A 12,710-nucleotide genomic window follows, 5' to 3' on the forward strand; every position below is an offset into this window, starting at 1 on the left:
GCGCATACTTTGAATAAAATATTTGTTATCATTCTCTTGAAATAAATGTGTTTTTTTCTTGAAAAAATACCGGTTTCATATGTATACACCTGGTATATTGGTCCCAGTCTGAAATAATTCTTTACTGCAGTTGGAGATGAAAAAGAACTTGGGATTATTGGTAACTCGATATTTTCTAATCCCTCTAGAATTTTCCGGTACAAGCACAAAACTTGATTGGCTGACTTCCAGTAGAGTTATGGGTTTCAGAGATGTCGTGGAACCTAAACTGAAGTTGGGCAGAGTTACTGAGTACAATAACTACAGCTATACCCGACAAAGTAACAGTATGCGTAAACATGTGATAAAAAAGTTTTCCCTGGTAGAGCCATTTTGGTGATAAGCAGTGGGAGACTCACTAGTTTGATTTATCTTTATCAGAAAAAAATGTCATGATATTAGCTTTGAGACTCCTCGTTTAATCTGTTTAGGAAGAGTTGTGTGTAGCTGATGGTTGCACAAGGCGTATTTTGTAACAGTTATATGTCATCGATGGTTTCACATTACATGAGTATGACGAATTCAATATAACGAAATAATTAATGAAAGTCACGAACGTGTCGGATGTGACATACATAAAAAATAAGAGTAGAACATAGCAAACTGTATTTTTTATCGCAATTCTATTTGCTAAGATCTTCAATTTGAGCTTTCTCTGAGGAAAATTGGACTAAAAAAAAGCTTTCAACATAGGGATCCAAAAATCGAAATGTTCAAATTTCTTTATTTTTCTGAACTTTGTTCCAACAGATAAAACAATAATAATAGATAAGTGGATAAGTTCTCAATGACAGATAGACGGATGGACGTTCGACCGTCGTAACATATAAGGGTTTCTAACATAGCCTACAAAACCCTAAAAAATATTGTTTAGCAACTCTTTCTTTACTTTTAGGAAAAACTTAGAAAGAGGATACACTTCCATGGTACAGACAGGGCTTCTTTACTGACACACATTGATGCTTCCATTATGCCAACTAGATATGGTGGAAAGTTCGAATTACCATCTGAACCTATTGGCGAAGGTCTCTTCGAATACTTCAGTCAATTTGAAGAGGACTTCCAAGGTATTATTTTTGTATCAAGTTTAAACAAATTTACAGGAATTAAAACGTTAAGATTATTAATCAAACTTCTTTTAAATTTCAGAAAACTGCAAGCACGGATATCCAGCTAAAACCTAAAGTAAGCTCCAATAAACAGCAAGTGGAGTTAAATAATATAATCGTTTGATTTTCAAATTTGCAATTTGAAGATTCAATTTTCACCATAGTGATGCTGTCTTATTTGATGGGCAAAAAAGCGATCAAAGTCTGTACATTCCAGGAACCCACCGAATTTTAAGTTTGTTTATATAATATATAATATATATGTTAATAAACACACGAATATATAATTAATGTTAGAAAAATATGGAAAGATTCTAGAAAGAAAACGATCAAGGTGGCCAAAAAGGCAGTTCAGTTGAGTAATGTATCTTGCTTTTGCTAAGAAAAAAGCATTGAGATAATTGAATATTTATTATCAGAAAAAATATTTTAAATAGATCCCAGTATTTGTTGTGAAGTATATATAATATATGAAAAGAGAGTTTCAGTCAGTTTCGATGCTAATCTATATTTCATTTCAATTTTAAGTTTGCATATTATTCCAAAGTTCTTTATCTCAATGATTTTTTCAATAGTGAAATTAATTAGTTTATATTTAAGTCTCAGATAATTAAAGAGTAACTTTTGGGGAATAACCCAAATTAAAAACTTATTCCATTACTGTATTCCAATACTTCTTATATTTCTTCAGCTTATGTTTCTATCATGTAATAATAAACAAATGGTAACACTAAATCAACTACAATGTTTTGTTTATCAACATTCTAATCCTTTTTATGAGCTATGAATCCACATTTCTTCATTTAAAGTAAATCTATGTACTGTGAAACTCTGATACTGGACCGATTTTGGGGTTGGCCTTTGGTGGGGAATTTCCCAGATGGAGAGCCGTTTCGTAGAAAATGCTTTTGTTTCTTCTCGCCTGAGAGACCGCCGTTCACTTCAAGCAGCTCCTTTTACTCCTACTTGCAGCACGGCGTCAATTCTCGGAAGGTCTATATCAGGACGTCCTATCTCTAAGGTTCACTGTATTTTAAAACGATTTAATGAAAAGGATATTTTTAAGATAGAGTGAACTTCACATTCTTAAAAACTCGTCTGTTAAGAAAAAATATTATAATAAGATTTAATCTATAATTAATATAAAAAAATGATTATAACATACAAAAGTAATATTTATAATCTTTCCGAAGTGATTATAAGACGTCTATAATTATATGAATTACTACTCTGTATAATAAATTTCTTCTTGTTCCCTTTCTCCATTAATTGCATTACTTCTTATTGTATCCATAGGAGTTGATGGCTGAAAAATTATGGATAGTGTTATTTAAATTCTTAAAACTTAAAAGTATAATTTTTCTTAACAAAATATGATACCAAGCTATTCTTTTTATGGTTTTAAAATTTGGGAACAATAGGTTTTTGACCCATTCTATTCAATTTTTAATTTTTTAATTAGTTTCTCAATACAGAAAAATTTAATTTATGAATGGGATTGGGAGATTTTAAATATATTTCGTGAAGCGTTATAAAAATTTCTTGGAGTGCATTTTAAAATTTTACATTATTTTTTTTTATACACATTAACCAAAACGTATATAAACATAATTATTCGCAATAAATAATACAAAAAAGCTATTCATTAAAATTATCTTAAATCTTGTTCTTCTATTAAAGTTTTTATTATTATTTGATCGCAAATACTCAAATATCAATATTTGAGGAAGATTAGTGTTATTAATAAAATAGGTAAATTTAAAGAATGAGATTTTTCAATATATAATATATAAAATGCGGAATTACCCTCGTATTCTTTGTCGCCCATTACTAGCAATTGAAAGTATTGACGTCCTGATACCCTAGGAACTTTTGAAGTACCTCCATAATTTTGAGGAAGATAATTTGGTGCTATGTACTGGTGCAAGGAATTTTGGTTAGTTCCGTGGAAAACTATCTATAAGCAAAGATAGATACATCCATTTTGAATAAGGCCTAACGAAAACACTAAAAAATTAATAAACTTGGTAAGAGCATCATTTTAAAAACATATAAATTTGGGAGTCACAAGGGACATGGGTCGTACGTTATCATATTGCGTTTTATTTCCATACAGAGGTTTTACGATATCATTGTGCGATATCTTTTTCTCCGCGCATAACATGCAAAATTTGTGTTATAATTAAATCAATTAATATACGGGAAAAAATTATCCTTAGTTACTACCCACTGTAGTGTGAAGTGAGAAATATTAATCGAGAATAAATTGCCGATAACGAGAAGGGTCCCGTGCAGAAATCTCGCTCTGGCCCCGATTGGGGCCAGACCAGTGCAAGTCGGGTCCCGATCGGGAATCCTAGTCGGGGCCAGGCCACGGGTGAAAAAATGCCCAGATCGCCAAAAAATTGCGCTATCATTTATTAGACCGTTTTATTATTTTTAATCTGTTAAGAAGAAATATAGAGCAAACAACTTTTAAACAAAAATGAAAATGTTTGAATTAAATATATCTGGTTATTTTAAATATTATTTACAGAAAATGCATTTAATTAGTTCTTATTACTATCAATTAATTTCGACCTAATGGACGTTTTTATAAGTTAAAATGTCATTGTTTATGATAAAAAAGAAAAAAATTTTGTTCATCATTTTAAACTTCGCGCGAAACCAATTAGATGCCGAATGCGACGCATGCGCAGTCGAGTAATTAGCTCTTGCTGGACTGTTGTGAAAATTTGTCCTTAATGTATTTCTGTAATAAATTTATCATTAATGCAGAATAAAAGTTTTAATAACATAATCGATTGCATCACATATTTTACTCGTATAATTTAAAAACATTACAATTTTGTGCATACTGCAACTCATTTCTTGTCAATAGATTTCATAATTCGAACTCTACATTAAATCGAAAAACGTTGACTTCTTTAATAATAATTGAAAATAAAAGAACTTGATCAATTTCATCATTTAACATTTGACTCATCTAATGGTAAATATACTACTTTTGCCTAAAACAATTTAATTAATTATTTATTAATTTATTAATTGAGATGTCCTCAAATTTTTACATCTTTTTGTATTAACTTTGCAGAATGTTTATTGTATTAGATTCTATTTCAATTTTAAGAAAACATTGCCATATGCCCCATTAAAGAAACCGTTAAAAATATGCAAAACAGGAGAAGTTAAGAAAATTTTGTTATGGCTAAAATTAGAAGGTCTTAGCATGCAGAGTTAGGATAAAAAATAAAATTTGCCATATTATAGTTGGTTTTTTATATAAACTTAGGTATGGGGTAATGTCGGACGGACGGACACCCTTCCAAAAATATAAGGCCTTTCTGTCCGGGTTTACGAATCTCTACACTGAAAAAAATTATTTTTGAATCAAGTAAATGTTACTTGATTCAAGTCAATCGCAGGTACGAATGGGGACGATAGAATATGAGTTTGTTCCAAATGAATAAATACTTGCTACCATGTGCTTGGAACAAGCGTACATTTTCTTAATCTGAGAAAATGTATTCTTAGATAGAATATCACATTTTATTATTCTAAAACTTTATTGTGTTACTTCATATAGAGATGTATTCGAATGCAGAACATAGTTCACTTCCAAGAAATCATTTCTGATACACTTTAAGAATATATTTTTTTAATATAAGAATAGAAAGGATCGGATCAATAGAATGAGCCACAATTGAACACTATTTCTCAATGAAAAAAATTATTTTCGAAATTATTGTTATATAATCTTCATTTTTTAAATCATTGAAACACGTAATTCTCGCACACTGTTACTTACAAATATAAGCGTACGCTTAATCTCTTTGAAAAAGCGCACTCTACGAGGATTTGAACCCTACTTAAAAACTACCTAAATTAGTATCCTAACCGCACGTTCTACCGACTTCACCATCCAAGCACTTGGATCTCGGTGACAAAATATCGAGTAAGAGTTTCAAGGCAGTGTCGTACGAAGTCGTATGGTGAGCCTCAACCATCTTCAAACTAAAGATTGTGGAATTCAATGTTTCTTTTAAGAAAACATCTTCCTGATGATATTGAAAATTTTCAAGAGACTTTAATATACCATTTTTTATATATAAAAATTTTAGTATTGAATTTTACTTATTTCAAAAAAGGCTCTATACAAAATATACAAGGCATATACAAAAATTCTTTAATAACATCAATGGAAAATAATAATGTTCTGCTATACGAAAATTTACATAAGCCACAAAGTTTTAAATTTATCGAATGCTTTGATCATACATTGTTTACTAAGATTTGAATATGGAATTGCTTTCCTAAAACAACAATTTAAAATATGCAAAAAATAATTAAACTTCACTTATTTTACAAAGGGCTCAATAGTTTTTTCTTTTAAAATGTAATCCGCTTAAAAACTATCTAAAGCTTATAAAAAATTAATAACTTTTGAGTTGAAAAACGCTTTAATAACCTCAATGACAAATAAATATTTTCTGATTTTTAAAAACCTCTGTAAATATTTAATTATTTTATAGTACCTTTTAATTCAGTTTTTAATTTAAAATAAAAATTCCATTTATTAAAGCTTATAACTTTGTTTTATGTTGTCATATATTTATTTTTTATTAGTTAAAAAAATCTTTCACGGTTAAAAAAATTCGAAATGATTTAATTTGAAGTAGATTAATACATACAAATAATCAGCGAAAAAAGTTATAGACGCAGTAAATTTATAACCTTTTAATAATTTTAGGAATGAAATTACTTTTGAGTTTGTAGTTGATCAAAGTTGCAAATTTCTATCTACATTTGCATAAATAAAATATTGATTACGTGCACCAATGTTTTTAATTTTATAAATATTATTGAATTTCAAAATCATTGTTAGCGGCGAAGAGAACCAACTTAATATCATGTCAACTTAATAAGATACTCGTACTTTTGCTGTAAGAAGTAAATTAATTTAGACCAATATATTAATTTTCATAATATATGTGCAATGTCTATTGTATCAAGTCTATAGTTTTTATATTTTACAGTTTTTTATATTTTATATTTATATTTCGTTTCAAATAAATAATTATTTGAAGGAAAATATTCAAGCATTATTTTAAGAGAAATTATTTCTTCGCTGAATACATTCATTTTCTCGTCTCAAGAACATGAACATTGTTTTAATTAAAATAGTAGTCAAAATAAGTATATGAATTTACTTGGATCAAGAATTCTTTTAGAGTTTAAGGTACTTATCATGAGAAAATAATATTCTTAATTCAATATTTTATTAAACTTCACGCAAATAAGTATAATGAAACTAATTAACTCAATAGTTTTTTCCTTAGAGTAAATATATTCTTGATTCAAATAGTTGTCCTGATTCTATTATTTTTTTGATTCAAGAAAATCGGTCCCTTGTGGAAAAAATGAAAATGGAAAAAATGCCAATTTATCTTGACTTCTTTTATAGAGAATTCTGATAATTTTAAACTTATTCAAGAGAACAAATTTTAATTCATATAATTAAGAATAATAATATGTAAAGATCTATCGCTAATGAATAATATTCGCAACCCACATAAACGAATTTTGTGCGACCGATGTTACCATCTAGGCCGTACACAACTTCATTGTTTTTAGCAACTCTCACAAAGGTAATAAGTCATGAAAAATAATTATTAAATATCTTTTTTGATTTCATAAAGAGCAGTAAGTTCATTTTATAAAATTCGCAATATCAATTTTCTTGAACATATATGTCAATTTAACAAGATCTGGTTGCAAAAATAAGAAAAAAATTATCAAAAATGGTATTGACGTTATCGTGACCCTATACATAGAACATTATTTGACTTTTTATAATGTTTATAAAATTTCGCTATTATTTATAGTATTTAATTTGCAGAGAACTGACATTCCGAATTTAATATAATGCACACCCTGATTAATAATAATGATGAAGTTAAACTTAATGGATCTACTAGTTAAATCGACACTATCAAAAAAAATTTCCTAATTATACTACAATAGTTGCAAATTTGTCACGGTAACATGCATTTCAGTCCTGGCTGGGTGGGGGGGGGGGGTCCTAGTAAATTGAGAAGACTGGTATCTTGAGAAATAAGTCATTAACTTAAATTTAGAGAGCAAAAAATATCGCTTTATCTTTGAAATAAATTAAAACAGAGAGCATTTACTTGTCACAAGAATAGAAAATCTATTTGCTTACCTCTCTGGATATGAAATAGAATTCATTGAATATAAATAAAAAAAGGAATAACTAATACAAAATTAGAAACGTGGTGTGATAGAACTTTCCTTATTTTTTCTAACATGCGATTTGAAAGAAATGATTTAGAGATAGATTCAGATTGGTTATTGGTTAATTTCTCAGGGTTTTCCAGATTTTTCGATTTGCAAGACAGCTTGTATTTTTGACAATCCATAAACAAAAAATAAAAAACCTTTCTTAAATCTTATAAAATTGATCAAATGGATAGCTAATAATTTTACATCAGTCTGTAAGTTCGAGCATATTTTTCAACATTTAAAAGTAAACCCAAAAATACAGAGTATTCAGTTAATAAATTACATATTTGGCATTTTTATCTATGGCTATACTGTTAAAAATGTTTGGAATTCTGCAACACAGCTACAAGTCTTCTGCAATAGAAGCGTAAGGTAAAATTGCGAAGACGCTATTGATATGACGAAATTGGAATACATGTATTGTAAATGTTGTAAATCGTAAAATCACCGTTCAGCATTTCAATACATGTATTAGATCGTTTCTAAGACGAAAATTGTGTACAAGGAAATCACAAAATTTATGGATTTTAAAGAATTCATGTAATTTACGGGATTCAAGGAATTTCCAGAATTCATGGAATTCATTAAATTAATGAAATTCACGAAAATTATGGAAATGAAAGAATTCACGGAATTAATGGAATTTGCGAAATTGATGGAATTCAAGGCATCCAGGGACTTTACGGAATTCATCAAATTTACAACATTTGCGGAAATCGCAGAATTCAGGAAATTTATGGAAATCATGGAATTAAGTGAATGCAAGAATTTCATAGGATTCAAGAAATTCGTTGAATTCAATAGGAATTCGTTAAAATGGAGGAATTTATGGATTTCGCGGACATCATGAAAACCACGGAATTCATGCATTTCGTGGAACTTATGGAGTTAATGGAATTCACGGAAGATTGAATTCACGGAATTCATGAAATTGAAAAAATTCGTGGAATTGACTGTAACCACGGGATTTATGGAATTCAAGGAATTCACGTAAATTGAGAAATTAAGGGAATTCTTAGAATTAATGGAAATGAAGGAGTTCACTAAATTTGTGGAATTCAAGGAATTCGTGGAATTCCATAAATTCTATATATTCCGTGAATTCCGTAATTTCATTCAATTTCATGATTTCCTTGAATTTCTTGAATTCGTTGAATTCTGTAACTTTCTTAAATTCCGTGAATTCCATTAATTTCATGAATTCCGTAAATTCCATCATTTCCGCGAATTCCATTAATTCTGTGAATTTCGTCAAATGCGCAAAATGCGTGAATTACGTGAATTCTATAAATTCCTCCAATTCGTTGAATTCCGTAATTCAAAGACTCAAGCGAATTCCGCAAACTGCGTGAATTTCGTGAATTCTATCAATTCCGTGAATTCTAAAAATTCCTCGAATTTCGTGAATTCCTCGAATTCCGCTAATTCCATGAAATTTGTGAACTCCGGTCGTTATATGAATTCCGCAAATTCTGCAAATTTCAAAAATTCCTTAAATTCCATAAATAAGACCGTTATATGCAATATATAACAAAAGTTTCAGCTCTATCAGAAAACTTTTTTTTCCAGGAACAAGTGTTCTAAGAAATGATTTGCTATTTCTCTTTAATTTTTCGCTTCAACAGGTGTCGAGATATCCAGCGTCAACTATGATACTGAAGTGTTGCGGGCTACTGGACTTGTATTAAAAAATTCCGATACATGTAAGGTACCATACCAATGCCAACATTTGGAAACTACAAAATTATGTATTGTAGCGTTACCTTATAATTCGGAAATAAACTTCCAATACATGTAGTGGAAGTTTCAAACAACAATTTTTATCAGTGTAATTTTCATCGTTTCAATAACTTGTGGATGCCTTGTTTCCAAAAAGACTGAAAAAAAGAACTTATAAACTGATTCAATGTCTCTAAACTATCAAAATAATATATGAAGCCTCATAATTCTATACCATTTTTCCTGTTAATTCTGTTGTTATCAATACTGACCTTTGACCTTGACTTTTCTCTTATGAAAGGCTTAAATAATGTGAACACCATGTCAACAATGTAAGGCTGATTGATGACATGGATATTTCTAATCCTCAAAGGAATAGCATCCTGCAGTAATTCGGCTAATATTTTAGCAAAAGATGGTGTGAATTGCATAGCTTGTTGAAGTGAGAATCCACCTAAATCAAAGATGAGAACTGCCCCAGCAATCTGAGTTGCAGGTTCCAAGATCGCAGCTTCCATGTGTAAGATACAACCTTTAATAATTTCATACAGGCTGCATTTATGAACCTTCCATTTCTTCCCTATTTCTAAAATTAATATGCGCCGGCCGTATTGATCCCGACTGGGCATAATGCTTAAGATATCCTGCTCAAAAATATTCCTCTCATTACTAGGCGTCAGATTTGCGTATATAATCGGGTGCTTAGCTTTAAAACTATAATATCTCTTCACTAGTTTGCAAGCCGATTCTGGATAATATTTAGAAGGCCTTAGAAATCTTATAAGCCAAGCATCGTTTTCCAATGGACAATGCAGGTCCGTTTCAGCTGCAAAATACATATGTTTTATTGTTTGTTAGTCTGTAGCTTTTTAGATTGTTAGCACGATAATTTTCGAAAGATGTAACAGATTGAATTGGCCTCTGGTACACTCTTTTAGTGTCATAAACTGAAGGTCAAGTTCATTAGCCAGCCATTTTGGATACAAATTTAAAAATTAAGCACATTTTGAATATTTTTGAGACCACTTTTGTTCAAGATTTAAAAATTTTCTGTACGGATGTTCATAGTATTCAAAAAGAGAAACAATTTATCCTGATGAATTTTTTTTTATGAAACCAAAAATTAACAGAGTTAGAGCATTCAAAAAATTCCAAAAAACACGAAAATGAAGATTTTAAGCCAAATAATGCACGATATGAAAAAAGTCAAGAAAATAATAATGTTGCTTTTCGAAAGTCCTATAAGTTTATCATAATAAATTTTTTAATTTCCTTGAAAAGTTGAAACTTTAAATTTTGACAGCATACAAAATAATGGAAAATCAAAAATTACATTTTGCGGTTAAACATTAAAGATCGGCAAATTTATTACGAACCACTTTTTGACAAGGTGCGTAGTTTTGGTTTTAATCGTGAGAAACATTATTTATGGTAAAAAAATCTGCCAACTGCTTGGGAACATTCTTATCACAACTTCTGTCTTTTAATTTCTTTTTCGTCTCGTGTGTGACTTTTCAAAAAATTTAATTTCTCGACTTCTAAATATATCTTGAATTACTCTACTAAAAGAGACGAATTTTCGTTAAAAGAGTTGAGTTTTCTAGATAAAGTCGGATTTTTTAGAATACAGTTGGCATCTAACTCGAAAGGAATAATTTTTCATAATCCATCAAACTTGAAGTAACTAAGATTTCTAATTGATTGGTTGGCAATCATGTCATTATTAAAATTACACAAAAGAATTCTTAAAAATATTTGCAATATTACATTAATTTTTACCTTTAAGCAATTCCTGTAATCGAGACATTGCTTCCTTTTGCACTTCTGGAGACTCTCTAAGCTCCTTTCTAGCCATTTCTTGAAATTCAGGACTCGGTGGATCAATGTCGAGCATAACCAGAAAGTCACCGATCATTATTGAGGGTACTTCGTCGATATCCGATAAAAATATGTCTATACAAATTATTAGATAATAAAAGAATCCGTATAAATATAACCATACCTACAATACCATCTGGGAAGAAAACACCAGCATTTTTGTGACATCTCCTTTTTATTCTAATGCGCAAGATTTTTTTATTTTCTACACAATGAAACGAATGTGTCCATAATTCTGCGTTTCTTGGAGGCAAAATATTGTTTGAAAACTGACAAAAACAGTTTATTTTGAGCTTTTTAAATAAAAAATTGTCTTGTCTCTGTTATGAAAATTACGAGAACTTATGCAGAATTAGAAAATTAGGTGTACTCATTTTCCTTGAGGGTAGTGTACATAGGTGTTTAAAGCTAAATTAAATAAATAATTTTTAAATATATTGGATCATATTTACTCGGATCTTTTAATTTTGTCATCCTGACTTCTGTAACCATTTTGAAATTTTGAAATTTTTCAGAAAATGATCAAAGTAAATACGAATCTTTCAAGTAAATTCCGTTATTCACTTCTTCACATATAACAGAAATTCTTTGTCTATAAATAATACACTGATAGCGATTATTCACTTTGAAATATCCATGTGATGGGTATGAGCAACTTTATCAAACTGATCATAATATTTTCACATGCACTAGAAAAATGAATACACGTACGTAATCAAAAAAAGCCGCTAACCTTGGAATTTAGAAACCGTATAATTTACATTATTTACCATTCAATTGCAATCTATCAGAGTTTTCACGACAGTTGGAATATTCACTCGGGAAAAGATTGGTTATATTCTCAATAAAACACAAATATATTTCTAAACCCAAAGATGGATAAAAATACTGTAGACTACGTGATAAATAGCACTCAATCAAATCAACTACATGGAAAAGTTATAGCACGATTTGTAAAAAGTTATAGGTGAACTTTAAGGTTTATGCATTTAAAATCAAAATGACACTTGGAGGGAAAATACCAGTTTCACATTTCACTAAATTCCTAGGTATCAGATTTCGATCCAAAGTCGATCGAATCACAGGTGACACAACCACGGCTAATGATATAAAGGGTCGTCAAGCAGAAAAGCGTAAGTGTCCAATTTCGCAATTTCGTTTTATTAGCTGCAAATAATTGTTTTGACCCAACTCATGTCAATGTAGATAATTATGGTCCAGTTCGATGTAGAAGTGGGCCAAAATCCAGACTTGGAGTTTTTTTTATAACATCCTTTTGTCTGTTATTTTAACAATGTAATAAACCTAAGTAATAGCTCCAAAGTACTTATTATTCTTTTTACATAGAAAAACAAAAAAGATATACAACTCTTTTTGTGTCAATATTTTTATTTTTGGGGACATACCGCATCGCATTGACACGGGTTTTCCTCGGAGGTAATGACTTATTTCAAGAGGTTCCATATGGATCGATAGACTGATAGATAACAGCTTGAAAGTTCTTTCTTGCTGTTTTTTTTAATTAAAAAAAATCCACCCGCTGCGCGGGCACATTCTCATCGCGCGCTGCGCTCGCAAGTTTGATCGCGCCAAAGGCGCGCGAATGTCGGTTCCCACGCTTCGCGCTCGATGTTTTGTTTTTAATATACAGACATACGTACA

The 12,710-nt window shown here is 30.0% G+C and overlaps 2 protein-coding genes across 8 annotated transcripts in view; one reads left to right on the forward strand and one right to left on the reverse strand.

Annotated features, from left to right (window-relative positions):
• The window catches only part of LOC117167124 (alpha-tocopherol transfer protein-like), a 35,174-nt gene extending 33,295 nt beyond the window's left edge, over window positions 1-1,879 (forward strand). The window contains exons 6-7 of the mRNA XM_033351808.1: window positions 935-1,106; window positions 1,189-1,879. Coding sequence (XP_033207699.1) covers window positions 935-1,106; window positions 1,189-1,223 — 207 coding nt within the window. The 3' untranslated portion in view covers window positions 1,224-1,879. The remainder of the gene's footprint in view (window positions 1-934; window positions 1,107-1,188) is intronic.
• On the reverse strand, window positions 1,805-11,717 carry LOC117167123 (clavesin-1-like). Of its 7 annotated transcripts, none has more exons than XM_033351801.1 (6): window positions 11,501-11,716; window positions 10,950-11,096; window positions 9,443-9,996; window positions 2,955-3,105; window positions 2,314-2,454; window positions 1,805-2,174 (listed from the first exon to the last, which is right to left on the reverse strand). In XM_033351801.1, the coding sequence occupies exons 1-5, from the start codon at window positions 11,538-11,540 to the stop codon at window positions 2,423-2,425; spliced, it is 924 nt and encodes a 307-aa protein (XP_033207692.1). In that variant the 5' UTR covers window positions 11,541-11,716; the 3' UTR covers window positions 1,805-2,174; window positions 2,314-2,422. The 7 variants fall into 7 exon arrangements, with proteins under 7 accessions (XP_033207692.1, XP_033207691.1, XP_033207694.1 ...); XM_033351800.1 differs by having other exon boundaries at window positions 10,950-11,123; window positions 11,501-11,715; XM_033351803.1 differs by lacking the exon at window positions 11,501-11,716 and adding an exon at window positions 11,177-11,456.
• Between the last annotated feature and the right edge of the window lie 993 nt (window positions 11,718-12,710).

Source organism: Belonocnema kinseyi, chromosome 2 (assembly GCF_010883055.1).
Source record: "Belonocnema kinseyi isolate 2016_QV_RU_SX_M_011 chromosome 2, B_treatae_v1, whole genome shotgun sequence".
NCBI lineage: Eukaryota > Metazoa > Arthropoda > Insecta > Hymenoptera > Cynipidae > Belonocnema > Belonocnema kinseyi.

Coding starts and splice junctions, on each gene's coding strand:
- LOC117167123 (XM_033351800.1), bottom strand. CDS start 11,540: ATGGTTACAGAAGTCAGGATGACAAAATTAAAAGATCCGA. Junction 11,124..11,500: donor GACAAAATTAAAAGATCCGA/GTAAATATGATC, acceptor TAATTTGTATAG/ACATATTTTTATCGGATATC. Junction 3,106..9,442: donor GAGAAAAGTCAAGGTCAAAG/GTCAGTATTGAT, acceptor CTTTGCTTATAG/ATAGTTTTCCACGGAACTAA.